Source organism: Drosophila erecta, unplaced genomic scaffold (assembly GCF_003286155.1).
Source record: "Drosophila erecta strain 14021-0224.00,06,07 unplaced genomic scaffold, DereRS2 tig00000092-arrow-pilon, whole genome shotgun sequence".
NCBI classification, from domain to species: domain Eukaryota; kingdom Metazoa; phylum Arthropoda; class Insecta; order Diptera; family Drosophilidae; genus Drosophila; species Drosophila erecta.
In genome coordinates, this window is record NW_020825207.1 from 7,182,351 (window position 1) to 7,208,037 (window position 25,687).

The window sequence follows — 25,687 nt, forward strand, 5'->3', positions numbered from 1 at the left end:
TTTAGCATATTACAAAAAACAAAAACAATTCCATTTGATTTTATTTAGAACAACAACCAACCTATTTTACACGCATTTTGTCAACCCCATGTGCATTTTATTATATTTTTATTTCGATTTTATTATATTAAGGTAATATTATTATTGCACTACATGCAATTTTAAAACACTGTAAATTAGCTGTTCAATTGAAAGAGCTATTAAACTATGTATTTTTTGTTCTTTACAATCTTTTATAATATGAAACTATTCATCTGTTTGTATTTTTAGTGTGTTTCCTAGAACTACATAATCGTTTTTCATTGTCGTACGAAATTCTTTAAACTGACTCATAGCCTAATTATCAACACGCAAGAAACATTGGTTAATTTTTTCTTATTAAAGGGGATTTATTCATGTTTTATAAACATTAAGAAGTTATTTACTTTTAAATAAACAATATTCTGAAAAACAATAACATATCAAGAAATTATTTGGGTATTACTACTAAATGGAATTTCAAATGACTTATGTACATACATGTGTACATATGTATGTATATCCGAATTTGACCGAAAACTGTGCTTTGCCTACGAAGTCATTTGATGTATTAAAAATTCAACAAATCAATAGAGATGACGTCATATAACTTGAATAATTTGAAATGTGCACCCCATATGAAGTAGATGTTCCAAATAAATCTAAGAGTAAAAGTGCATGCACTATGTACATACATATGTGTGTATATAGTTAATAATTCCACCCATTATCAAAGTGACATGTTTGAATGCCACCTGTTATCTGGGTGCTTTATCTATAGAACAAATTCGTGTAAATCGGAATGCAGATAGCAGGAGGGAACCCCCAGAGAGTCCAACGAAAATATTGGAGCTTTTTTTGCTCACAAAGAAGAGAGCAAAGTTGCTTTTGATTTCACAACAAGCGAAATCGCTGAGCAGGCAAAAATCGACGCCAGTTGCCCCCCAGTCATCAAACGATTGGGGCCTGAAATCGTTATTGAAGCTGCCCCGTTCCCGGCGTTTGGAACCCAAACAAACCCAAGAATCCGGCGACAAAATGACGCAGATGTCGGATGAACAGTTTCGCATATTCATCGAAACTATTAAATCGCTGGCGCCGATCAAGGAGGAACCGCCATCCAAGGGCAGCTTCAGCAACTGCACGGTGAAATTCAGTGGCCAGCGGGATCACGATGCCGTGGACGAGTTCATCAATGCCGTGGAGACGTACAAGGATGTGGAGGGCATCAGCGATAGGGATGCGCTGAAGGGTCTGCCGCTGCTCTTCAAAGGCGTTGCGGTGATGTGGTGGAAGGGTGTGCGCCGGGATGTCAATACCTGGCCGGAGGCCCTCCAGCTGCTGCGCGATCACTTCTCGCCCACCAAACCCGCCTACCAGATCTACATTGAGATCTTCGAGACGAAGCAGGCCCACAGCGAGGTAATCGACTCATTTGTGTGCAAGCAGCGAGCCCTCCTGGCCAAGTTGCCGGAGGGACGGCACAACGAGGAGACGGAGCTGGACTTCATCTACGGGCTGATGCAGCCCAAATACCGGGACAGCATTCCGCGCCACGAGATCAAGACCTTCCGGGAGCTACTCGATCGGGGCCGTAACGTGGAGCGCACAAAGTACTGAAGCTAATAAAATTATTTAAAATTAGGCAATAAGCTCGGATTACAATAAAAAAAAAATCTGCCTTTTTTGGGCAGAATGAATGTGGTGTGGTTAGCTTTTATTTTGAAGCTTTTTAGAAATTATTCATTCGATGAAGAAATTGTCGAAGCCTGTAACATTAATCAACATTAATTAAAATCAACAACGAGAATCCCAAGCGTTCAACTACATTTGATAAGAACTCTGTTAACAAGTTAAAATCAAAGAAATCCATATTCCTGAAAATACTGCTACTTGTAGTCTAATAATTCAAATGGAACAAAAAGTGGCTGTGTGAAAGGTCTATAATTCAACAGCTGGCCCAACAAACACCGATATGTTCCGAAGTATCGGTATCAACAAAAAACATCGAAAGTTAAGGGCACGGAACATCGATTCTCGATGCATCGTGTTTTTACATCCCTAGCCTGGCCGAGGTGCGTTGCGTTTTCAGTAATATCGTGGAAATAACGTGGGATTGTGCGTTTCGTCGACCGCCAAATGGGGAAAAGTATCGCCGGCGCAGGCGACATACGCAATTACCAGGCGGCACTTTTCCGCCAGCCAAAGATGCTTCTCAGATCGCATTTCATGCTCTTTCAGGTGGCAGGAAACTTCTGGCGTCCCCCTTCTCGTCCTTTCGAAGGCTCTCATGTGAGACGGCGTCCGTATATCTGCGACTGGGACTTCGACTGCTGAGCGCCGGGCGGAGGACACGATGACCACCAGCAGTGAGGACGTGCTGCTCCAGATGGGCGAGGTGCGGTACAAGAAGGGCGACGGCACGCTCTACGTAATGAACGAGCGTGTGGCCTGGATGGCAGAGCACCGGGACACGGTGACAGTCTCGCATCGCTATGCGGATATCAAGAGTGGGTTGTTCTCGAATCCTTCTTTACCATATTTGGTAACCCCTATTTTTTTATATTCAGCTCAAAAGATATCTCCTGAGGGAAAACCGAAGGTGCAGCTGCAAGTGGTACTCCACGACGGCAACACGTCAACCTTCCACTTCGTCAACCGCCAGGGACAAGCAGCCATGCTTGCCGACAGGGACAAAGTCAAGGAGCTGTTGCAGCAGCTGCTTCCCAACTTCAAGCGTAAGGTGGACAAGGACCTGGAAGACAAGAACCGCATCCTCGTCGAAAATCCCAACCTGCTGCAGCTCTATAAGGACCTCGTCATAACCAAAGTCCTAACCAGCGATGAGTTCTGGGCTACTCATGCCAAGGATCACGCTCTTAAGAAAATGGGCAAGTCCCAGGAGATCGGTATGTATAACAAAGGTTTTGTGCCTTTTATTCCACACTCTTATAAATTGTAATCTTAGGTGTTTCTGGCGCCTTTTTGGCCGACATTAAGCCGCAAACAGACGGCTGCAATGGCCTCAAGTACAACCTCACCTCTGATGTGATTCACTGCATTTTCAAGACCTATCCCGCCGTTAAACGCAAGCATTTTGAGAATGTGCCTTCCAAAATGCCCGAAGCCGAGTTTTGGACTAAGTTTTTCCAGTCACACTACTTTCATCGTGACAGACTGACAGCTGGCACAAAGGATATATTCACGGAGTGCGGCAAGATCGATGACCAGGCATTAAAAGCGGCTGTACAGCAGGGAGCTGGTGATCCCTTGCTGGACCTTAAAAAGTTTGAGGATGTTCCTTTAGAAGAGGGCTTTGGAAGCGTTGCCGGGGATCGCAACGTCGTGAACAGCGGGAACATTGTGCACCAAAACATGATCAAGCGATTCAACCAGCATTCCATCATGGTGCTTAAGACCTGTGCTAACGTGACTTCAGCGCCGTCAAATATGACCAATGGTACCAATAATGCCAACGGGCCTGTTTCCCAATCCGCCTATACGAACGGTATGAATGGAAAGGCCCAGGCCACGGCCACCGCCACGAAGAATTCCGCCGACCAGGTGGACAAAGACGAGCCGCAGAGCAAAAAGCAACGACTGATGGAAAAGATTCACTATGAGGATCTCGGGGACCCTCTATTGGAAGGAAATGATGATCCCGCCAACGGCGAGAAAGCCAAGTCTAAGCAGTTCGAATTGTCCAAAGTGGAGCGTTACCTTAACGGCCCTGTCCAGAACAGCATGTACGACAACCACAACGATCCAATGAGTCTGGAGGAGGTGCAGTATAAGCTGGTGCGGAACTCGGAATCGTGGCTGAACCGCAACGTGCAACGGACGTTCATCTGTTCCAAGGCGGCAGTAAATGCTCTCGGTGAACTGAGTCCTGGCGGTTCCATGATGCGCGGTTTCCAAGAGCAGTCAGCGGGACGTAAGTGAAAATAATTCCTAACCAAAATTGTTACCAACTTTAGGATGAAATTACAGAACTTGTTCCGAATGATTTCCAACGAGAGCTGCGCCACTTATACCTTTCGCTGTCCGAGCTGCTAAAACACTTTTGGAGCTGCTTTCCACCCACCTCGGAAGAGCTGGAAGCGAAGTTACAGCGTATGCACGAGACTTTGCAGCGCTTCAAAATGGCCAAACTAGTGCCTTTTGAGGTGGTTTTTATCCTATTTTCCTTAAAAAGATATTACAAAACTCCTTATATTGCAGAACCGCGCCATGCACGAACTCTCGCCACTGCGCTCCTCGCTGACCCAGCACTTGAACCAGCTGCTGCGCACCGCCAACAGCAAGTTCGCCACTTGGAAGGAGCGAAAACTGCGCAACACCAGGTAGCAAACGCTCAACGGAGGCGAGCTCGAGCATCTGCCACACACCTCAAGAACCATTATTATAGACTAGGCTAAACTATAAACGTATGCGGAACGCATTGGAATAAAACATTATTTGCAACTTGGTAGGCTAGCCCTGTTTCCATGTCTTGTTTTGGGCAATTCTATGTCTGTAATCGTGACTGCTGTTATTTTGGTACAGCGGCAGACTGTGGTTAGTTATGATGGCTACTCACGGGCCATCAATTAACAGGTTCGATTCTATAAAAGTTGTCATCTTGGGCGCTCGACGGTTTAGTTGGATGGCAGTTATTGGTCGCGACTCCTCAAGCATATTTTGAAGAAATGAATATTTTAACATTATTTGGCCTTGTTTTTCTAAAGTTCATCTTTGTGGAATCCACTTTATTATTTGAAACCAACTCGGAATTCGGTGTAAGTATTGTAATTGTTTCTATTCCAGCATAAATGCATTTATTAAAAATATTTAGATCTTTATGGCCATATCAGTGCCACTTTCCTTGAAGAACCGCAATGTGTTCCTTTCCTATAACTATGAATTCAACTACTACCAGCCCGAGCACGTCTACAAGTATCCTCCGATATTGGTAAGTTTTTACAAGCTCAGATGTATCGGGAAAAATATTTTTCGTCCTGCTTAGATGGGTGATAACTGGGAGGATAGTTATTTGACGTATAATACCACCGGTGGTAGGAGCGGCAGCAGATCCTTTCGTGCTGTGGATGATAATAGTTTAACCAAGAAACGGACTTTACCGATCATGAGTCGGACGAATTTTTACATAATGCTCAAGGATAAATTGGAAAGGTTTGTCTTAATAAAAACTTTAGGCATATCTACTAATAAAAATCCTCACAGATTAGGATACCCTGCTGAGTCCTGCCTCCTGCGCTTGATTTGCGAAACGAATTCATCAACACTTGGCCAAGTCAATGGACTCTTGGGCAGCATAGTGCATATCTTGTTCACGTAAGTGTACGATTTTCTCACGATCTGCACATGATAATGAAAGCTCTGACCACACCTGCTAGCTTTAAGCGCTAGATATTTTTAGCACCACACTTAATCACTGGGGTTTCCTCTTGCAGACCTAGCAGCTCCAGTGACGAGAATCTCGACAAAGCCTACTACCAAGCCGAATGGGATGGCCTTCGGTATGGCGACTGCTCATCTTATGGAAGCCAATGTGAAGAGAATGTATTGGATTTGATATCAAGGCCAGTGCACGATGTTCTTAAGGAAGCTCTGGATAGAAGAAATGGAAGATAATAAACTGGATAGTGGAACAGGCGATTACAGCTTAATCTGCATTGAACCAATTCGACCCGACGTAGATTTCCAATTCTTCGTTTTAATTAACAGCTTCTTGGACACGCACCTTTCTTGTCGACTTTTGCCAAGGCGGTCTCCAGTTGCTTTTAAAACGCTCACAGTCGAACATCGGAAATTGTTTACCATTGCTTACCATGTACAGATCTTTGATATTTTCACCATCTTTTTTCCTTTGTGCCATAATAAATAACCTCAATTTGGCGAGGGCTGCGCTGCTTTTTACCACCAACTCCGAGTATGGGGTAAATTCAACTTAATTTCTAATGATCTGTTTACTAAGAAGTGGTTCTTTCCTTAATAGATATTCATGGCCATATCGGTGCCTATTGGCTTGCCACATCGCAATGTCTTTTTGTCCTATAACTACGAGTTTAATTACTATCAACCGGAACACGTGTACAAATATCCACCGATCTTGGTGGGTTTCTTATCGAGGTTCGCTACTTGAGTCTTTTGTTTGAACGCTTTGTTCGTCAACATTTTTAGATGGGTCAGGACTTTGAGGACAGCTATCTCACATATCCGACCACGGGACGTGAGGCCAAAGGCCGACACTGCCAAAACTGCACAGATTGGAAAACTGAGGAAAATACAAATAGCACTTCCTCAAATAATAACTCAACTAAAGCTGCGTCGCGCGAAAAGCGTGGTCTAACTCTGATGAGTCGATCGGTTTTTTATGCAATGCTAAGGGATAAATTAAGGAGGTTGGTGCCAAACTATCAAGACTATTAAATCAAAGTATTTAATAGTACAATTTACATATTTTCAGATCAGGGTTTCCAGCTGAACCCTGTTTGCTGCGCTTGATATGCGATACAAATGCTTCACAACTGGGCGAAGTTAATGGATTTTTGGGCAGCCTGGTTCACATTATATTCAGGTCAGCTCATAACTTTCTTTAAATAAGCCCCAAGATCAATCAAACTTCTCATATTATTGTAGTCCCAGCAGCTCGAAGGATGAGCACCTGCCCAATGAGTATTACCAGGCCGAATGGGATGGTCGGGAGCACCAGGAGTGCTCCGCGTATACCAAAAGCTGTGATCACAACATTTTGGACCTCGTTTCCGTGCCACTGGAACAGGCTTTAGGCGACATTGTAAGCCGACGAAGGCGCAAATAAACTGGAGTACTGACCAAGAACCAAGCCAAGTAACTTTCTGGGGGTTTACCTATCAAATTAGCGGCCACTTGCTTGGCGTTCGCCACGCACTTGTTGCGAGTACTTGGCGTGGATTGCAATTCAGTTGCTGTCTGAGCATCGTGGTGGTCTATCGTCTGTCTCTGGTTCGAGAAAATGAATTTCACTAGCTCATTTCTTGGAGTGTTTTTCCTTTTAACCGTCTACCTCGACATAACCAACTCCTTTGTGGCCTTTACACCTGCCAGCACACACGGTGTAAGTTCTTCAAGAACTATTTAGCCTAGGAAGCACACGTGTATCATCTTGATTTTAGATCTTCGCCGCTATTGCCGTTCCCCTCGAGTTACCCCATCGAAATGTGTTTGTCTCGTACAATTTTGAGGCCAACTACAATTTGCCCACGAACTGGGAGAAATGGACAATATTTGTAAGTTTCATTTTAGGTTTGTTTACGGCTATAAAACGCCACATTTGTTGACAATTAACACGCCTTTATGGAGCAATTAACAGTTCAACCAGAAAGGGAGTAATGTTTGGTTATTTACCCATGGCTCGAATTCTAGCAAAATGGTCCCATAGAGTCGGAGGAAGTTTTAGAAGCAACTGATACGGAAACGGATGCAGAGTCTTCTCGGAAATTGGCATCTCCTTGCAAAAACTGCACTGTGGAGGAAAATGAGGAAGGTGGTGAAGAACTGGAGGAAACCACTGAAGTCCTTTCCAAAGAACGCAAAGTTAGATCCTTGCTCACACGTTCAAATATCTATCGCATTTTCATAGATAAACTGAAAAGGTTGGTTAGATATAAGCTATAAAGCCAGGACCAGGCTAATTTAACTAAGTATTCTAGAAGTGGTTTTCGAGGTGAATCTTGCTTGCTGCGGCTGATTTGTGAGGCAAGTGCTGCTCAATTGGATGAATTCAACGGCGTCTTGGGCAGTTTAATGCACGTTTTATTCAGGTATTATTAAGGCATCTTCTAATAACCCAATATAACTTTTTGAACTTTAAAGTCCCAGCTCATCGGAGTCTGAAGAGTTACCCCTGCGCTATTACCAAGCGGAGCATGATGGTTGGAACGGTCATTGCCATTTCTACGAACCAGGTTGTGGCGAAAGTATTTTGGAGCTTATATCAGAACCTTTCGAAGAGATTTTCAAGCATTTAGAACGCAATAAAATATAGATAAAAGATACCCAAAATGCCTCTTAAATCTGTTACTAGAACACACCATTTGGCCTGAATTGACTGGCTTTTCAATTAGCAACTTTCGCTGCTAGAAACTAGAAATCATTAATTGGATCATCACTTCTAGCTGGAAAGAAAGGTTTTCACATTGGCTTTCCAAAACGAACTCTTCAGTTGAATAGGGGTGGTTGGATACAATGGACGGACGTGTAACATTCCTAGTTCTGTTGATTTTTGGCTGCATCAAGGCCTCGCAAGCCAAATTTGTTTGGAGTACAGGAGGAGCATCTTCGGTAAGTTTTTCTTTGCTAAATAATGCAGAATAATATCTATTATTCACGCCCTGGTTAGCTATTTGTGGCCATCGCTTTGCCTTTGGACTTAAAGTTTGAAGAAGCCTTTTTATCCTATAACTTTGAAGTTTCCTACGACTTGCCGAGAACCTGGAAAAAGAAACCACCGTTTTTGGTAAGATTGAAGATCAAACTCAGGGGATATACATATAAACATTTTTTCCCTCTTAAGCGACGTGGAAATGGCACAAATGATGATAGTTTACTGAGTGATCACCACGGCCACCATGAGAATGAGGATTTCGTTTACGATGACTATTACGATGATGATCAGCACTCTGGTAACAAGCACAAACACAAACACCATCATCATCATGATAAGAAAAAAAAGAAGACTAAGCCTAAGCCTGGTTCTGAGCCACAGAAAAATAAGCCCAAGCATAAGCATAAGAAAAAGCATAAGTCAAAACCGAAGCCACCACCAGAAGAGGTGGACGACGACTACAAAGACTTCTTCCAGGGGTTTCCCTTGGATGGCATGGGTGATCCTGTGGGCAGAGATCGTCAGAGGAGGTCACTACTCTCACGTACCAAGTTCTACGAGATTATCAATCATCGGTTCGAATTGTAAGACAAACTACAGCATTTGTCTGCCCTTAAGCTCCAATACACTCTGTATATACTTTCAGGCATGGACTAGGCTCGGGCGAGAATTGCTTACTAAGACTGATTTGCGAGGCGAATAGCTACCAATTGGGAGAGCTAAATGGTGTTCTCGGCACCCTAATCCATGTAATGTTCACTCCCAGTAGCTCTCGCTATGAGGAATTACCTAAGCGTTACTACATCGCCGAACTGGATGGGCGGAATGGGAACTGCGGGGGCTATCAACTGCAGTGTAAACATAGTGTTCTCGACATGATCACGCAACCAGTGAAAACTAAAACCAAAATGCACTAAAATCCTCGCTAGATATCACTCTCATAACTGGTATTCGTTTTAACATCTTTTAAGTATTCTTCATAAACATTTTTAGCGCAGCCCATGGACATTTTTTCGCGTAGTTCTTGGCCTCCTGGCACATCCTATTTTTCCTTTGCCACATTTGCTCCGGACAGGTGAAAATCAAGCGAGCATACGCACAAAGGCTGTAGAAGAGGGCGTGTCGGTCACAGGCGTCGCTCTGACGACTTAGTGGAGAAAGCTCCAGGTACTTGCTCCTGACCACCGATGAACACCTGGCAAAGTTGGACTCGTAGACATCGATGGTTGGTTCGCTGGTAAAGGCCCGCTGCAACATGGGTCGAACTTTCGCTTGGTTCAATCGATTTCCTTGCAGAACTGAGCTGGCATTGAAGATGCAATCTAAACGGCACTTGATGAGGCAGCTGGCCAAATTATCTTGACTTTGAGATATGCTTTTACTACTTACACTTGCCTGAGTGGCCGATTTAAGGCACTCTCTGTTGAAAACTCCCCAGTTTGGCAGGGGCGCTGAACAGCAAACGTGTACATTCTGTAAATAATGGATTAAGCATAGAGAAATAAAAGTATATTAACTATGCACTTACTTGCACAGATTTGGGCGCTGCCTTGCACTTTGCTGCCCGAAAAGGAACTATAAAACACAACGAAATTAAGGCAACAAGTATACGCCCCGTCCGCATAGCTGAAGCTTCCACAGCCGAATGATCCAATTCATTGCGGAAATATGTGCTTGCGTGTGGTTTCAGGGAGATGACATGAAAAGATCAACTGTCCCCACATGTTAACCCACTAAGGCTGTGAAGGTTTTACTTTGTAATTTACTTCATTTGGCAGCGAAAAAGGCATTATCAAAATTTTACGTTTAATTCTTGTCCCGTTCAGAAAGAGGCAACTCCAAAATGTCTTCGGTGCTGCATCTACTTGGTTTTCTGTGGCTTCCTTTGCTGGTTTACAGTGACTCCAATGATATAGGGGGATTGCAGAAATGTACAGAGCTTCTAAACACGCAAAAGTTGGTCTACTGTTGCGGAAAGTCCTTTCTTGATAAGTTCCTATTCGTTGGCAGCAATTGCACACCGTATTGGGATGACTATGGTCCTGTGAGTAACTTTAGTGCAGACGCCTCAATGTGCTGAATAAGAATCATTCCGCAGTGCCGCTATGAATGTCTGTATAGGCACTGGGAACTACTGGATCAGTATAACCAGATCAAGAAACCGGAGCTCTACATGATGATCACAAGCCTGTACAGTCCCTTGAATGGTTACGATAAATACGGAGCCGCTCTGAAGGCAGCCCACGAGACTTGCGAAGCCCTGGGCTCAAGGCACGCTGACTTTTTGCTGCTGTACTCCAACCAGGTGTCGGATAGGATGGGCATGGCTTCCTCCACCTGTTTGCCATACGCCATGCTCCATGCCCAGTGTACCACGGTGTACCTAACCGCGAACTGCCCCCTTGAAAACTGGATGGAGGATTCCACGTGCAACAGTCTCCAGAAACTGTTGTCCAGTTGCACAAAGAAACTGGACGAAAAAACGAACGTACTAAAGGGAAAAGAGGATGGACTACCGGACAAAGGCTGTAGGCCTATAGGTTCAGAGGGACTCCATCTGCTCCTGGCCAGTTTTCTAACCCTGATGGTCTCAATGCTCTTATCGGCTTAGTAACTGGGGATCTGTGTACTAGGGATTACCTATATGTATCTGTCTGGTTTTCCAGTTCTACAACGCTAAAACGATTGCATTTAAGCTGATGAGCTAGTTTAATGGCAATTGTCTGGCTTAAGCCGAGCCCCCGATCGAACATAATGTTGGACTTTGAGCCGCTATAAGTCCACTACAATGACTGCACATTTTCGCTCACAAGACCGTCACCGGAAAGAGTTTTAGCTGTGCTCGATTAATTGGTGGATCGTCACGCACCTGGAGTTATAAAGTAGGCCGCCGGCACCAGACGGAGCTCAGACTGACTAAAATAATGGCACGGCAAATAGCCCTGCTGATCTGCTCATTGCTGGCGATGGCTGGGTGTAATCCAATCGATGTGGACTGTACTCGGCGGCAGGATTTCAATGTGAGCTATAACGAATCATCACTTCGATCATCAATATATTGGTTTCTTATTCTTTCAGGTTGTCAAGGACTGCTGCGCCTATCCCACACTTAGGTTTTACCAGTTCAAAGGCCAGTGTGGTAAATATATGCCAGTTGGAGCTCCCAGAATTTCACCCGTATGTCAGAGCTTATCCCTATAAAGTTGGCACCTGATGAGCCGGTTTTGTTTTATAGTGCCTGTATGAATGCATTTTCAATAAGACCAACACAGTTGTGGACGGAGCTATTCATCCTGGCAATGCCCAACTCATGCTGGAGAAGCTTTTCGGGAATCAGGACTTTGAAGAAGCCTACTTCAATGGCTTAATGGGCTGTTCGGATTCTGTGCAGGAGATGCTAAGCAATAGGAGGCCTCGCCCCCAAGGAAGAACAGAACAGTGCTCTCCGTTTTCACTTTTCTATGCACTTTGTGCCCAGAGATATGTCTTCGACCACTGCCCATCATCCAGCTGGTCCGGCACTGAATCTTGCGAAGTGGCCCGATTGCAGAACATGAACTGTTCGAAGCCGACACGTGGTTCTAGTAATCGCCTACCATAAAGGCATATACGAGTACTTGTAATAAAAATATAAACGAACATGTATTCGTTTGATGGGATGCGTTAAGCTAATGGGCCGCATTGAAAGTCGTTAGGATATCCCATTCAGGTTGTATATATGAATACTGGGGAATGTTAGTACCGCAGAAGTAACTCGAAATGCTCCACCTGCTGACTTGGGCACTGATACTTATACCAGCCTATCGGGCTGCCGATCCCCTTTGCTCCAATAGGCCGGATGTAACTGTGGGTACCGCACTTAGGATTTAGGACTTAGGATAATTATAGTTCATACCCTGTAGGCCTTGAAAAACTGTTGCAAGCTGCCTAACCTGAACTTCTCAAGTTTCAACTCCAAGTGCAGTCAGTATTTGGTCAATGGAGCCCATATATCACCTGTAAGTCAGCTGATTCACCCAAAGAATTCACATTTGACTAACCCGATCCTTCAGTGCAGCTTTGAGTGCATCTTTCAAGCGGCGAACGCATTGAACGGCACGCATTTGGAAATGGAAAATATCGAAAAGATGATGAAAACCATTTTGGACTCTGATGAATTTGGGCAGGTGTACGTGGATGGATGCAAGAGCTGCAGCAGTCAGGAAGAGGTACTTATTAAGGCCCTGAAACGCCGCCGTGTGCCCCTCACCGGAAAATGTGGCTCAATGGCCATAGTGTATGGTCTGTGTGCCCATCGATATGTCTACCGGAATTGCCCGGACCGGGTTTGGAGCAAGAGTGCCAGCTGCAAGGAGGCCAGGGATTACAACATTCGCTGCGATGACATATACTAAATTTGACTTTGAAGGTGAAATAAATCGCACAAATTCAGCTGCTTTGATCACCGTGTGATGACATTTATTTGGCTTAGTTGAAGAGTACATCCCGCCAAGTAGGCTTTTCTGGGTATCCGAAGACGTCTTGCCCAGACGAACAACCAAGTTCGCTCACAGATTCCTCATCTTCTTGCTGCATATTTAAGCTAGCTGTAAAATACCTATTTTCAAACTGAACTACCATGCGAAGTCCGACTGCTCACCAAGTTCCTCCAAACTCATGCCCAATCGTTTGGCATGCTGCATTAGAGCCTTCATCAGCAGATTGGTATCCACATATCCATCATGTTGCACGTCCTGGAATGACACCATTGAATCCTCGTCCATCTCCTCCGAAAAATCTTGACCAAACGGGACCACATCGTTAGCATCTTCATAGGACTACAAGGACACTCATGCGTTTTTATTACAGTCTAAAAGTAGTGCCCAGGATTATTTTACCTCAGGTCCTATCACAAAGTCCTGGAAGGCCGCTTGAGATCCCGACCAGAACAAAAGACAGGTGACAAAGGTTAACTGGTTCATTGCAGCCTAGTGGACAACTGTGGTCCAATCGAACATCGAACTTTGTGTGATCATAGAGCCCAATAAAAAGCAGATGACAAGTACTCGCACTGGGTTATGGTCAATTTGCTGGCTAATGGTCAACAAACCGAGGTCGGCTTTAATGACTTTTAAACGGCTAGCGACAAATTAAACTTAATGGACGAAACTTTTACTTTAAATGTAGGTTCACATTGGATAAATCAATCTATATGGAGCATCAGCTGCTGGGCAGCGGAACATGGGGCAGTGGATTGCACTGCTCGGCGAATTGCTTGGCCAAAGTGCAGGGTCTCTCGTCTTTCCACATTTGCGGGGGGCAGTGGAGAAAAGTCTCGGCATTCACGCAGCTATATATGATTCCGGCGAAGGGGGAACAGCCATGGGGCAGCACTTTGTAGGACTCAATGTTTAATGTCTTCATGTGAGCCTTAACTGCAAGCAAATGGCATAATGGTATCTACAATGTCAATGGCATCACACATACGCACCGTTGGACAGACAGGACTCGAAGGAGTGCACTATATAGGAGACGATGTCCTGATCCCGCCGATGAACGTGCTCTTCCAAGTACTGCTTAACTCTGTCTATTTTAATTCTTCCATTGACCATGGCGCCCGTCTCGCGGTAAATGCAATCGGGATAGCACTGTATTGTGTGCAGAAGTTAAAGGGCTGTCTTTATCCTTACTCATTTGCAAATATTTACCAGATGAGCATAGCTGGGGTATTTCGAGTTCGCCGACTTCAAGCCACTCACATACTTGTGGCACTTCTGGGGCACATCACCCATATCCAATTCCGGCGTGCGACAGCATGAGTTGATGTCCTACAAGGTTGAGTTTCAATTACACTTACTCTTCTACGATTAGTTCCACTTACAAAGTTGTTGAAGTTCGGCGGTGCTGAGCAGTTAAATGTCGCCCGCGAACAATCCAGAAAAATGAGTAAAAAACCAAAACAAATGGCATACTCGTATTTATGCATATTTAAGGTGTGATTCACTGTGGTGCCGTGAAATAAATAAAATTTTTCTAGCTCTCCGCCGCTCGCTTTATATAGCCAAATTTCAGCCCGCTTTTAATGGGCTTGTAATGAAGTCGGGTCGTCTGCATTGTTTGTTGGTTCAATGAGTCTGCCGAAGGCTGGGCGGCACAAAGGTTGACTGACTGATGACCGGACTCGATTCCACTCGATTTTATTTGGGCAGAGCTGGTGCGTGACAAGAGTTGGGGAAATACCAGAAGTATTGCCGCAAATTGGGCGAAAAAGCATTACGGATGGCAGATAAGCGCGGGCTAGAACCGAGTGATTCACTGGAACGGCAACCAGGTGATGCTCCGAGTAATCCTTTCCCCATGCCGTTACAGCCTAATTAGTGCGGCGTGTAATTAATGAGAATGCTGAAAGACGAGACCCCTTGACACCGAGGTGTTGAAGATGCCAGCTAAGTAATTGTTGAGTGCTCCTACCAACCACCAGCTGCCATGCATGTGTACACTGCGAGAAGTAGGCTGGGCATTTGCTGCTCAAAGACTGTCACGTTTGAATATCTCTACTCTTACTTAGCTTAGGCCGCAATAAGCATTACAGAAATCACAAGCTGTTGCCCTTTTGTAAGTAGAGACTGGCACAATCCAAATTTATAGTTGCCTGAGTAAGCCATTGACTATTTGAAAGCTAGGAAATCCTAATATCGCACAATGCGCCCCTACAAGCAAGTGGTTCTCAAACTACCGAAACACAGTGGGGCCACGACCCTTGGCCTGTTCCATATGGATGTGGACGACTACTCACTGAGCCCCGATGAGGATGCCGACATTTTTTACGTGATCAATCGCAGGGCAGTAACTCTGTTTCAGCAGGGAAGGTCTTGGATGAGGCGTTTTCGTTATTACAGTGCAGGAAACGCTTTTATGAAAGCAATAAACTCTATGAAGAACTGCAGAGTTTGCAGTTTCGAGCAGGAGTGCCAGCGAACTGATCTGCTGATCGCGCTCCTCGAAAACTTGATGGTCTGCTTCAACAAGATTAGGCGGTCTAAGTGCGTCTGCACTGCCATGAAGGACTTGCGCCTCCTGACCAAAAACAATCCTTCGTGGTGGGCGCTCTGTCAGGAGGGTCGTGCCCTAGAGGCCTTGGGTAAATACTATCCTGCCCGTTTGTCCTACACAAAGGCGCTGAAGAAAAAGCCCGGGGAGCAGAGTATTAAGGAGGAGATTACCAGAATCAGCAAGAGAATCGGCGATCTTGAGGGGACGAAACAAATGCTTTCTCAGCTGTCCATATAACGTGCCTGTTGCGTATAACCGAAGCCCTAAATATGAAAATCAACTGAATTTACCATAAATCTCCATTTGAAGCATCAAGCCACTCGCTGATAATAATATATGAAAAGCAGTATATATACATTGATACATTTCCGATAAGTATTTATAATTGGCCTGAAATGCTAGTACTTTTCTTCAGTGTAACTGTGCGTGTGCGAGTTTCGCTTTTGTGTGCTCGTTGTGTCTTCTGCTCAGTGATTTGCTCCTTATGGTCCTAACCACTAAGCTGATGGCATTTCGGGCATAAAACGATTTCATCGCAGTTCCTTTGTGCTTAAGGCAGGCTTAAATGCTGCGACAGTATATTATTTAAATGGAAGTAAGGCAAGTGCATGATCCGAATGAATTAATGCTAGCTTATCCCAGTTTCACACTCTGATTGATTTTAGTTTTCCCATTTCCTCAAGCATATCAGGTGCAGCAAAACAGCATTTTCTATTGAATATCGAAACAATGCTTGCAACAAAGCTGAAATGAATTAAAAAACTTTCATGTGCAGGGATGTGAAAAACATTTAAGAAGAGAAAAATGTCCGCAAAAAATACAGAGAAATGCGTGTGACATTAAATATGCATGAGACAGGACGAACGCTTTTAAACGGGTCAGAGAATCGGAGAAACAGGGACAGAGACTCGAAACAGGACAACGAACATGTCTTTGCTTTTGGCATCGAGAGAAAGCATTTTTAAATTGGAATTTAAATGCCTCTGAGTGGCAGTTGACATTAGCATTTGTTTGAAAATCAAACAGTTTGCCTGGGTATATCGCCGCCCCCGAAACCCTTGTGTCTGCGACTTCAAAATCCACACAGCAACCCTCATGTGTCGCACGCATTCCAAGCAGCCAGGACATCCGTCTAAATGTTTATCATTCTGATAAAAAATTTAGCAGGCAGGAACAAAAATGCCGGTAAATAAAAATGTTGCCCTTGTTTTCTCTACAATTTCATTTCAGACATTTTCCCGGAAACCATTTTCCCGGGGCCTAGCCATATTGATATTTCAATAACTGTCAGACCCGAGGCGCTGCCACTTGAGTTTAATTTGATTAGGCCCCAAGTGAGAGGTGTTCTGAACGGCTCCGAAATTCACAATTAAATCAGGCTGCGACTTCAAAGGCGGCCTGCAACGAGTTTCACATCACTATGAGTCCTGAATCCTCCGAATCCTGCCGTATCCTGTGGAGGCCGGGGTATCCCTTTTTCCGCATTGCCCTAAACAAACAGGCAGCGAAATGCTGGGCAAACATGAGGCTCCGGCACATATTTGCATAAATCAAATAGGCAGATTTTCAGGCATTAGAACTGCAATCGAATCGGTTTCTGTTCGGGGTCCTTTTACCCAACCCCCTGCCAGGATGTTCCACCTGTTGCCCGGCGGAAAGCTTTGGCAACAGCTTGTGGAATGCAGCTTTGCGAGCTTTCCTCTTTGTGGAACCCAGAATTGGCGCCTTTTGGTAAGAAGGCGAGGCTTGTTAAGACACATCCTTCGGGTATCCCGTCAGTTATCAGCGGGATGTGAACGAGTGCGGTTCGTTTCGGAATTTCAAAACTTGCGCAAGCCTATTGTCCTCTTGGGAGCCGTTAAAGTGGAAATTCATTTTTAAATAATGTGCAAAGGAGAAATGGAAATTTTAATTTGGCAAAAGAAAAGAAATAGCAAATAATTGCCGTATAACTTTGCCAGTCAATGGCTTTGAGTGTTTCGAAAAAGTTCAAGGGTCGCTATAACAAATAATCCCGCATATAAATGTGAACACAATAAAGTTTTGCCCACGTAAATGGGCGTGTGTCAATAACCAAGGCAACTAGCAAAAACACCCATTCCTGCAAAAACCGCTTAAACAAAATCATTTCGCAGCTTAGAAGGCGTTAAACGCATTTAGGACGGGTCAAGTAAGTGGTCAAAAGGACAAAGGACCAGCCTCCTGGCGCTCTGTGGTCCCTGGTGCGAGTGTTAAACGCAAGAAATCCCGAGAATTCCAACGCTAGTTTGTGAGTGTGAGTGGGGAAAGGAATCCCATTCTGCGGATAGGAACTTGGCTGGGAGAAGAAGGTGAGCATTTTCAGGGCGGTTGGGATGCAGAGACAAATTGTGGTTAATTAAAATGCCACTGCATACACACGCTCAATTGCTGAACACAATGCTATCGGTTACTAAAACGAAAACTCTGCGGCTGAAAGAGCCGAGAATATGGGTATTAGTGGGCAGCAGGGGCATTGTTTTGCGTGTTTGCAGTATCGATTGTGGAAATTCCGGCCAGAAATCAGAAATCCCCCACTCCATGCACATGACCACTCCAATAAACGAACTGCCAACCAGGAAGGACTTGTTGCCATGGCCCTAAGGACTTCCCTCTGCAAGCTGAGTAAATCATCGGCAATCTCCGTGGCATTTCGGCCACTTGTAATGCATTAAACCAAATTTTTATTGGGCCAATAAATAACAGATTTGGTGGCCAGGTTCGTTTCTTTTGCGCTGGATTTTTATGGTCTTCTGCTCGGACTATCCGCAGCAGTGGAGATCCCTCACGTACATGACTCCAAATGCAGGCGCCTGCACGTGCCACACACAAAGGAGAGCTGTTAAAGGCCAGACAATAAAACGCAACACTTGTTGGCAATCGCTGGAGTGTCTGCCCCAACCCATCCGAAGGCAGTGGCCAAAGGATATGTGCTGACTTAAGCATGGAAAGTGGCCAGCAGATCAGGCTCGGGCGGAAATGGAAATGGCAGTGCGTGCCTGCAAATTATGATGTTGGCTTGTCTAGACTGCTTTTTCCTTATCGGCCTCCGAGGAGAGTCCAGTGAAGTCCGAACAATAAAAGCTAAGCGCCCCAGGCGGATGAATAAAATTAGTAATATATTTTCTCCGGATTACAGATTTCCTCCGAACATTCCCCCCCGCATACCCGATCGAATTCATTGTTTCCACGCTTAAATGGGCAGCTTAATTACAAACTTTCTATACGCTTATGCCTGCGTGCTGGCTTTGCAAGCAGCCTTTGTCCACGCTGCGTATACGTAATGTGTTGCTGGTCTCTTGTGTGGCACGCTTATAAATTTTAAATGCTTCCGTTTTTTGCTTGCAACTGGCAGCTGGCAGCTCGCAGCTTATGCATATAAAATTTAATGAGCTACATTAATGAGAACCGAAAATAGCACTTTTCCCCGGTGTGCCGCGCAATGGCGGAATGTTTGTAAAGGTACTCATACAAACCTTCACGCGTAAAAAAAAAAGCCCTCTTCAAGGGCCTGCAAAAGCTGGAATTTAATTTTTAGTCTGCATATTTTGTCGGATAAGTGGAAAATGCGAACGCTTGCCACTATTCGCACTGTTATTATGTTTTCAATCCCCTAAAGAAATCCCCGGCGAACATTTATAAGCATTATAGTAGCAGGAAATTGCAGATCCTCTCACATGGGCGGGAAAAAAGTAAAGGACCCACAAGCAAACCCCCCCCTTCAACAATCCCCTATTTTTTTGCGTGTCGCCTTTGGCAAATCCATTGTGTGCAATCGTACGAGATTAGATACAATCTTCTATAATAGCATGTGCAAAGAGGCAGAGGAGCAGAAAGGACGATGTGCGATTTGTCCGTCTCCTTGCAGGACCAACCATTTCTTATGCCACCGTATATGTATGTATTTCTGGTAATGTCCTTTTTATGCCGGCGATGATTCGGCCAAGCTGAATTTGTTTTGCCTGTTTCCCCGGCGGGCGGACATTCGTCAAATTGGCTGGTCATAAATGAGATTTGTCCAAGCGAGCTGTCAGAACGTATTTGCATTCGCACGCTGATTTGAAATGTGTACTTCTTGGGTTTTTTTCGGGTCTGTCTGCTGAATTAATTGAAATCAAATACGCAATTAGCGGTTATGACCATAATTTAGGCCTGCTAATTTCGCGCGACGTTATTTATGAGGTAATTAGAGGCAGTCCTCCGTCGTTCATTCCCTTTTTAAATAATATACTTTTCAACTTAAAATTGCGGCTGGTATATTGCGGCCCTAACTCATCCGAGTTGCTGTGAGCGTGCGAAGCTGGAAAACGAAGGCAACAGGGCGTATGTGTTATAAGTAAGCCAGTGGCTAATGAACCAGGATCCCGGATCCAGGACCTTGGCAAACTCCGGAAAGGACGTGCAGGCATGTACCGTGCAGTAATAATCAGCCAGCCTTTGTTTTATGTACATGCATTGCGTTAATTTACGAGAAAAACAAACAGGAGCAACAATGGAAAGAAAAATACGAAGGCGCACACAGTGGCAGCCAAAAGTGGAGCACCCAAGCCTTGGGGCAGAATTTTCAATTTCCCTGCGGGTTTAATGTTTCATGGGTTGTGGCTGGAAATTCCAGTGCCAATTAGAAAATCGCCTGGGGAATGTGCCGTCCGAGTAAATCGGAAATTCCACAGAAAGTAATTCGCTCGGGTTGGGTATCACTTCAGAGATTATCATTTTCCGTCCAAGTGGATTTAAATTCCTGCGTTCGCTTATGGCTTTCCCTTGAAAATAAGGCTTGATTGTTTGCCTAAAATATTTCACTGCTAAGTGGAAAGTGGAAACCACTTCCGATTACATTTTAGCGCGCACAGACAACTTTTCCAGCTCACTGTGAACAGGCCCATTTACATTTTTAATATATTGTATAAGTGTGTGTGTGTGTGTCGGTGTGTGGTTGTGTGTGTCTTACTTGGTGCCCCGTTTTATGTCCTGCATTAATGTAACGATGCATCATTTATGCCATTTATTATCAGTACATAAATGCGAGATTTCGTCTCAGAGGCACAACCAGCCCGAACCAGGCCACAAAGGCCACAATCTTTGGCCGGAAGTTAGCTCTTCTAATTTCTATCACCACCACCCCAGACTGAGGCACATTGACGTGCTTTTTATGGGCACATATCAGTGCGGAAAACGAGACCGAAAGGCTGCCTGGCGTTCCTCTGATTTGCTGACGCTTCTGTCCGCCTTTGATGGCAAAACTAATGAATTTTTATGGCATTGTGGGCCTGTGCATTTACTTATCTAGCCACCCTGTTTTCCCTAGAAATGGTCTTCGACTTAAAGCATGCTTCCCGCCGCGTTGATGGTCCTTTAAGCCTGGTTCGATGTGGGCGTGGCCCGAAGTCGGTGAAACATGGCCAATGCAATTAACGCACACTGGCGAAATGCCGCTGGCTGCGGTGGAGCGGGCAGAAGGGTTGGCAATTGAACTTTGCCCGACAGCTTAGTTACAGCCAACCGACGGGGAATCCCCTAACAATTGAGGAAATTATAACTTTCTGATTGAACGAATTCTGCTGGGGAGTATTATGAACGTTGTCAGTTCGCAGGGAACTGGTCGGAAATAGCAGCTATTTTGTTCGCATCAGTCTATAATGATGTTTTCGAATAATAATAATTTATTTCTAGTTAAAGTTGGTGGCTATTTTTGTAAAAACACACAGTCTTGTATATTTTTTAAGGTTACATTTTCAAAGTACCTCAAATATTTTCCCGTCCGCTCCAAGTGTTTTACAGTCTTTGCCTCAACTTTAAACTGACTTCTTTCAGTACCAGAGATGTCAAGTGCCAGGATGTTGTAGAATGAGTGACCACGACCACATCGATTCGGTGAATGCCAGCGGGAGTGATCCGCTCCTGGATCTGCACAACCTAGAAGGGAGCTTGGAGCTGCAGTGCCTGGTGCAGGAGCACATAGAGGCCTCCACCTATGGCAACGACAGCGGCCACTGCCTCACCCAGTTCGACTCGATCCTGTGCTGGCCCAGAACAGCGCGCGGTACCCTGGCGGTGCTCCAGTGCATGGACGAGCTGCAGGGAATTCACTACGACAGCAGCAGTTAGTACCAGTCCAGTAGTTTGACTTATCTCTTATTTAATTATGAATATAATTTGGAATTTTTGCACGTCCCTTGAAGACAGAAAAGACAGAAGTCATATACCCGATAAAGATTAAAGTGTATGGAACGAGTCTATTTAAAAACTGTTTACACTTTCCGCTGTGTGCGTTTTTGTATTTGACCAGAGAATGCAACGAGGTTCTGCCACGCCAATGGAACTTGGGAGAAGTACACCAACTACGATGCCTGCGCCCACCTGCCCGCCCCCGAATCCGTGCCGGAGTTCGAGGTCATCGTGGAGCTGCCCACCATTATCTACTACATTGGATATACCATCAGCCTGGTATCGCTCTCGCTGGCGCTGATTGTTTTCGCCTACTTCAAGTGAGTGCGCCCCTCCCTGGTGACCCCGATGCCCTTTGCATGGCACTTATTTTTGCCTAACCCCCGACTAAGCCCCGACTATCCCCCGACTAACCCCCTTCCTTTGTATTTGTCTTTGTGCCACAGGGAGCTGCGTTGCCTGCGCAACACCATACACGCCAACTTGTTCTTCACGTACATCATGTCGGCTTTGTTCTGGATACTCTTGTTATCCGTCCAGGTGAGCATTATGACTGCCAGATAATTGCAATTGCTGGCTTATTGAATCATACTCGAGCTTGAAAGGGGAGCGTCCAAATTGAAAGGAACTATAAACAGCCGCTGGCAGCTTGAAACTCATGGTTACCACTTAATCTCCATCCATCCAACAGATCTCCATCCGAAGTGGAGTGGGCAGCTGCATTGCTCTGATCACCCTGTTCCACTTCTTCACCCTGACCAACTTCTTTTGGATGCTGGTCGAGGGTTTGTACCTGTACATGCTGGTGGTTAAGACCTTCTCGGGGGACAATTTGCGCTTTAATATCTACGCCTCCATAGGCTGGGGTAAGTTTGAATGCCGGAGTGTGTGCCAGTCCAATTAAGTCTTCCCCCTGCTGGCAGGTGGACCGGCCTTGTTTGTGGTCACCTGGGCTGTGGCCAAGAGTCTGACGGTCACCTACAGCGCCCCCGAAAAGGTATGTCTATTTTGGGATTTGAAGAGGCCCCTGGAGAGTACGCTTCCTTTTGTTTCCTATCCGACAGTACGAAATCAACTGCCCCTGGATGCAGGAGACCCATGTGGATTGGATATACCAGGGACCTGTCTGTGCGGTGCTAATCATCAATCTCACCTTCCTGTTGCGCATCATGTGGGTGCGTATGGAATTTACACGGCACAAAAATATAGGCACTCCTCAGAAAAACTTTACAGAAGAAAAAGTGACTGTGAAACAATTGGTTTGCTAGCTCGCATCTAACAAACATCTTATTAGTCTTGAAACACTTTTAAGCCTTTAGAGGAATTTAGCAACCAATATTTTTCTGACTGTGAGTTGCCGAAATTACTGAGCCAGCTTACCGTGCTGCATCTCTTTTAGGTTCTTATCACAAAGCTGCGCTCGGCCAATACAGTGGAGACTCGCCAGTATCGGAAAGCTGCGAAGGCCCTGCTGGTGCTAATCCCACTTTTTGGCATCACCTACCTGGTGGTGCTCGCTGGTCCATCGGAATCCGGCCTAATGGGTCACATGTTTGCCGTCCTGCGAGCGGTATTACTCAGCACTCAGGTGGGTTTCGTGTGTCAGGGGCCAATCCTTTTGACTACTTTTTCTAAGCGAATGCTTGTGTGTGTGCCACAGGGATTCTCGGTGTCGCTGTTCTACTGTTTCCTCAACTCCGAGGTGCGAAATGCACTAAGACACCACATTTCCACGTGGCGGGACACGCGCAACATCCAGTTGAACCAGAACCGACGGTAAGTAGTCCAAACTTCTAAGTCTGCTTGTGAGCACACTTAAGAATAAAACACCACTCAAAAAGAAAGGACTGAAAACTTGTACAGAAACCACTGAGCTGCAGAAATTTCCCCTCAAATGGCTTTAAGTATGGCGTAAAGCGTGGCAGTGCTTGATTGCTTTTAGGAACTGCAGCTATTAACAACATTTTCACTAAAGTCTATTAACTTTTCCTATGCAATCTTGCTCTAACTTGGCAGTTACACGACGAAAAGCTTCACGAAAGGCGGTGGTTCCCCTCGAGCCGAGAGCATGCGGTAAGTTATGTGGCCATCGTGGCTAAGCAGTGACGGGATATCTTGACATCAACTCCGTTGCAGACCTTTGACCAGTTACTATGGGCGTGGCAAGCGGGAGTCGTGCGTGAGTTCGGCCACCACCACCACGCTGGTGGGTCAGCATGCCCCACTTTCGCTCCACCGGGGCTCCAACAATGCCCTGCACACGATGCCCACCCTGGCTTCAAATGCCATGAGTTCCGGCAGCACACTAAGCGTAATGCCCCGGGCCATTAGTCCCCTGATGAGGGTGAGGAGCAGAACTGAGAAAAGTCAGCCGCCACAGAGACTAATAATCGTTCTCGAATTTCAGCAAGGACTCGAGGAGAACTCGGTGTAGACAAATCCCTAGCAACTGCATCTTAAGAGACTGAACTTTCATTGAATTCCACTTCCGTGTCGCAGATCTGCGAGTGCGATTAGTTAGCTAGTACTACATATTTAAGGCTGGAGTACGATGAAAGGACGAAACCAAGTACCAAGCGGAGCAGCAAGCAACATAAGTTAGGTCAATCGTTTTAAACTGTTAGATGTCGTATATGTGAACAGCTGAGGGCCCCATAACCAACCCAACCAATGCCATGAACTCCAACTGTAGCTGTTGAATGTAACTCAATGTGCAAATGGATTAATTCTCTGTGTAAACACGAAATTCTAGCATCTAAATAAATGGTCTATTTACTTCGGAGTACTCGATCAGCTTGTACTTCTTTGTGGGGATTATCACTGCGGTTTTCTTTTGGTGAGTTTTCACTGCGGAGCGGATTTTCTTTATCGCCTTTGATGTACTCGAAAAAATTCCTAAAATACTTTCCTCGCAGATGTGTAGCTGCTATGGCTACATACTCGTATATGGCAAAAGTTGACATGGCAAACACATGTTCCGCTCTTTTCAACTTCCTAAAAGTATGCAACAGTTTGGCAAGCCAACAATACAGCGAAACGAAACTCAAAACTCTTTCACGATAATCTGCGAACAAAAAGTTTCATGGGCAAAAGTTTCCATCAAAACCGACATTTTATGAAGCTGACAGGATAGAGGAAATATGTTGGCGGCTTATCTTGGCTTCTTCTCCGGGAAATTCATGAAACTTTAATGCGTAATAGAGTCCTACATTATAATGGCCTATCCTCACACCTCCTGCTTTCGCTCAGTTACATTTTAATTAATTGAAATTTTGGTTGATTATGAAAAAGCAGCCCATAGACGGTATAATTGAAAGCTAATTGGGTCCGAGCTCGCAAAACGGTGCGCAGTTTAATGAGATAATTGACTCGTGTTGGGAAAAAAGGATTGCCTCATCCCCTTAACATGCTTAAAGGTCACGATTTGGGCAACTTAGCATCTAAATGGCATCTGCACTTAGCGTTTCAGACAACGTTCCCTGGAAATGTTGCGCATATCTCGGCGTTCTCAAAATGCACAGAAACTACTGCCAGTTGTGCCCCAAAATGCTCATAAATGTTGCATGAAAAGCGGCCATGCAGGCACAGAAAAAAACTAGAAGCCTTGGCCTTTGCTGTTATATTTTAGACCATTTAGATACCCATTAAAAAAGACTATTTCATTTCGGAGATTTCAAATAACAGAAATAATATATATTTATATTTGCTTATTAAATTAAAACGTGGAGCACAACCTTTTCTAAACACCTCATTCTTCTTTCCATGAAAACCGAATTACCCACCCTGTATACAGGGTATACAACTTCCAAAGCGGGGTGAATATAAAAGCCAAGTCCAGGCAAAAAAGAGAATTCAGAGCGGAATACAAATGTAAATATTTTACTACAGTTGTTGGTCCGCTTGCAAAGATTCATGCCGAAATAAAAGAATAAAATAAAAATAAATTTTTAATGTGCTCGAAATATGCACGAAACGTTCTTTTCTTCATTTGATATGCTGAGATTTCTTTTGTTATTCCGCTCCTTGTGGAAACCACACTACGTGGTTTCCTATATCCGCCGAAAGTGGCGATTGTGGTAGCCG

General features: G+C 44.9%; 14 protein-coding genes across 16 annotated transcripts; 11 read left to right on the forward strand and 3 right to left on the reverse strand.

Annotated features, from left to right (window-relative positions):
• The first annotated feature begins 889 nt into the window (after positions 1 to 889).
• On the forward strand, positions 890 to 1,718 carry LOC26526179 (activity-regulated cytoskeleton associated protein 2). Its single transcript, XM_015157271.2, has one exon. It carries the CDS (start codon positions 1,057 to 1,059, stop codon positions 1,636 to 1,638), a length of 582 nt encoding a protein of 193 aa, XP_015012757.1. The 5' UTR covers positions 890 to 1,056; the 3' UTR covers positions 1,639 to 1,718.
• A 329-nt stretch (positions 1,719 to 2,047) lies between these two features.
• On the forward strand, positions 2,048 to 4,490 carry LOC6549557 (general transcription factor IIH subunit 1). 2 transcript variants are annotated; one of them, XM_015156181.2, is made up of 6 exons: positions 2,048 to 2,093; positions 2,260 to 2,528; positions 2,589 to 2,927; positions 2,987 to 3,952; positions 4,009 to 4,184; positions 4,240 to 4,490. In XM_015156181.2, the coding sequence occupies exons 2-6, from the start codon at positions 2,375 to 2,377 to the stop codon at positions 4,363 to 4,365; spliced, it is 1,761 nt and encodes a 586-aa protein (XP_015011667.1). In that variant the 5' UTR covers positions 2,048 to 2,093; positions 2,260 to 2,374; the 3' UTR covers positions 4,366 to 4,490. The 2 variants fall into 2 exon arrangements, with proteins under 2 accessions (XP_015011667.1, XP_001975645.1); XM_001975609.3 differs by having other exon boundaries at positions 2,057 to 2,136; positions 4,240 to 4,486.
• A 168-nt stretch (positions 4,491 to 4,658) lies between these two features.
• On the forward strand, positions 4,659 to 5,663 carry LOC6549556. Its single transcript, XM_001975608.3, has 5 exons — positions 4,659 to 4,796; positions 4,853 to 4,969; positions 5,024 to 5,190; positions 5,242 to 5,352; positions 5,472 to 5,663. The coding sequence occupies exons 1-5, from the start codon at positions 4,707 to 4,709 to the stop codon at positions 5,650 to 5,652; spliced, it is 666 nt and encodes a 221-aa protein (XP_001975644.2). The 5' UTR covers positions 4,659 to 4,706; the 3' UTR covers positions 5,653 to 5,663.
• A 55-nt stretch (positions 5,664 to 5,718) lies between these two features.
• Positions 5,719 to 6,859, forward strand: LOC6549555. Its single transcript, XM_015156182.2, has 5 exons — positions 5,719 to 5,957; positions 6,017 to 6,133; positions 6,202 to 6,422; positions 6,488 to 6,598; positions 6,661 to 6,859. The coding sequence occupies exons 1-5, from the start codon at positions 5,850 to 5,852 to the stop codon at positions 6,839 to 6,841; spliced, it is 738 nt and encodes a 245-aa protein (XP_015011668.1). The 5' UTR covers positions 5,719 to 5,849; the 3' UTR covers positions 6,842 to 6,859.
• A 109-nt stretch (positions 6,860 to 6,968) lies between these two features.
• Positions 6,969 to 8,057, forward strand: LOC26526377. The gene is made up of 5 exons (XM_015157309.2): positions 6,969 to 7,117; positions 7,176 to 7,289; positions 7,426 to 7,655; positions 7,713 to 7,823; positions 7,876 to 8,057. Exons 1-5 carry the CDS (start codon positions 7,016 to 7,018, stop codon positions 8,045 to 8,047), a joined length of 729 nt encoding a protein of 242 aa, XP_015012795.1. The 5' UTR covers positions 6,969 to 7,015; the 3' UTR covers positions 8,048 to 8,057.
• Positions 8,058 to 8,172: 115 nt separating this feature from the next.
• LOC26526588 lies at positions 8,173 to 9,303 on the forward strand. Its single transcript, XM_015157334.2, has 4 exons — positions 8,173 to 8,343; positions 8,402 to 8,518; positions 8,576 to 8,970; positions 9,033 to 9,303. Exons 1-4 carry the CDS (start codon positions 8,248 to 8,250, stop codon positions 9,301 to 9,303), a joined length of 879 nt encoding a protein of 292 aa, XP_015012820.1. The 5' UTR covers positions 8,173 to 8,247.
• Positions 9,304 to 9,317: 14 nt separating this feature from the next.
• Positions 9,318 to 10,094, reverse strand: LOC6549554. 2 transcript variants are annotated; one of them, XM_001975606.2, is made up of 3 exons: positions 9,915 to 10,094; positions 9,776 to 9,859; positions 9,318 to 9,718 (listed from the first exon to the last, which is right to left on the reverse strand). In XM_001975606.2, the coding sequence occupies exons 1-3, from the start codon at positions 10,008 to 10,010 to the stop codon at positions 9,353 to 9,355; spliced, it is 546 nt and encodes a 181-aa protein (XP_001975642.1). In that variant the 5' UTR covers positions 10,011 to 10,094; the 3' UTR covers positions 9,318 to 9,352. The 2 variants fall into 2 exon arrangements, with proteins under 2 accessions (XP_001975642.1, XP_015012385.1); XM_015156899.2 differs by having other exon boundaries at positions 9,318 to 9,859.
• A 75-nt stretch (positions 10,095 to 10,169) lies between these two features.
• On the forward strand, positions 10,170 to 11,226 carry LOC6549553. The gene is made up of 2 exons (XM_001975605.3): positions 10,170 to 10,430; positions 10,485 to 11,226. The coding sequence occupies exons 1-2, from the start codon at positions 10,230 to 10,232 to the stop codon at positions 10,995 to 10,997; spliced, it is 714 nt and encodes a 237-aa protein (XP_001975641.1). The 5' UTR covers positions 10,170 to 10,229; the 3' UTR covers positions 10,998 to 11,226.
• Positions 11,192 to 12,025, forward strand: LOC6549552. The gene is made up of 3 exons (XM_026980497.1): positions 11,192 to 11,406; positions 11,465 to 11,563; positions 11,622 to 12,025. The coding sequence occupies exons 1-3, from the start codon at positions 11,311 to 11,313 to the stop codon at positions 11,985 to 11,987; spliced, it is 561 nt and encodes a 186-aa protein (XP_026836298.1). The 5' UTR covers positions 11,192 to 11,310; the 3' UTR covers positions 11,988 to 12,025.
• Positions 12,026 to 12,129: 104 nt separating this feature from the next.
• Positions 12,130 to 12,826, forward strand: LOC6549551. Its single transcript, XM_001975603.3, has 3 exons — positions 12,130 to 12,232; positions 12,289 to 12,384; positions 12,439 to 12,826. The coding sequence occupies exons 1-3, from the start codon at positions 12,146 to 12,148 to the stop codon at positions 12,778 to 12,780; spliced, it is 525 nt and encodes a 174-aa protein (XP_001975639.1). The 5' UTR covers positions 12,130 to 12,145; the 3' UTR covers positions 12,781 to 12,826.
• On the reverse strand, positions 12,814 to 13,415 carry LOC6549338. The gene is made up of 3 exons (XM_001975602.3): positions 13,264 to 13,415; positions 13,026 to 13,203; positions 12,814 to 12,972 (listed from the first exon to the last, which is right to left on the reverse strand). Exons 1-3 carry the CDS (start codon positions 13,345 to 13,347, stop codon positions 12,854 to 12,856), a joined length of 381 nt encoding a protein of 126 aa, XP_001975638.1. The 5' UTR covers positions 13,348 to 13,415; the 3' UTR covers positions 12,814 to 12,853.
• A 64-nt stretch (positions 13,416 to 13,479) lies between these two features.
• LOC6549337 lies at positions 13,480 to 14,398 on the reverse strand. Its single transcript, XM_001975601.2, has 4 exons — positions 14,247 to 14,398; positions 14,074 to 14,193; positions 13,857 to 14,013; positions 13,480 to 13,800 (listed from the first exon to the last, which is right to left on the reverse strand). The coding sequence occupies exons 1-4, from the start codon at positions 14,349 to 14,351 to the stop codon at positions 13,586 to 13,588; spliced, it is 597 nt and encodes a 198-aa protein (XP_001975637.1). The 5' UTR covers positions 14,352 to 14,398; the 3' UTR covers positions 13,480 to 13,585.
• Positions 14,399 to 14,954: 556 nt separating this feature from the next.
• LOC6549336 (inactive peptidyl-prolyl cis-trans isomerase shutdown) lies at positions 14,955 to 15,769 on the forward strand. The gene is made up of 2 exons (XM_001975600.3): positions 14,955 to 14,980; positions 15,049 to 15,769. The coding sequence occupies exon 2, from the start codon at positions 15,068 to 15,070 to the stop codon at positions 15,653 to 15,655; it is 588 nt and encodes a 195-aa protein (XP_001975636.1). The 5' UTR covers positions 14,955 to 14,980; positions 15,049 to 15,067; the 3' UTR covers positions 15,656 to 15,769.
• A 1,558-nt stretch (positions 15,770 to 17,327) lies between these two features.
• On the forward strand, positions 17,328 to 24,302 carry LOC6549335 (diuretic hormone receptor). Its single transcript, XM_001975599.3, has 12 exons — positions 17,328 to 17,748; positions 21,251 to 21,539; positions 21,726 to 21,924; positions 22,051 to 22,144; positions 22,296 to 22,470; positions 22,528 to 22,601; positions 22,669 to 22,779; positions 23,004 to 23,192; positions 23,265 to 23,380; positions 23,621 to 23,677; positions 23,741 to 23,948; positions 24,012 to 24,302. Exons 2-12 carry the CDS (start codon positions 21,284 to 21,286, stop codon positions 24,036 to 24,038), a joined length of 1,506 nt encoding a protein of 501 aa, XP_001975635.1. The 5' UTR covers positions 17,328 to 17,748; positions 21,251 to 21,283; the 3' UTR covers positions 24,039 to 24,302.
• The last annotated feature ends 1,385 nt before the right edge of the window (positions 24,303 to 25,687 follow it).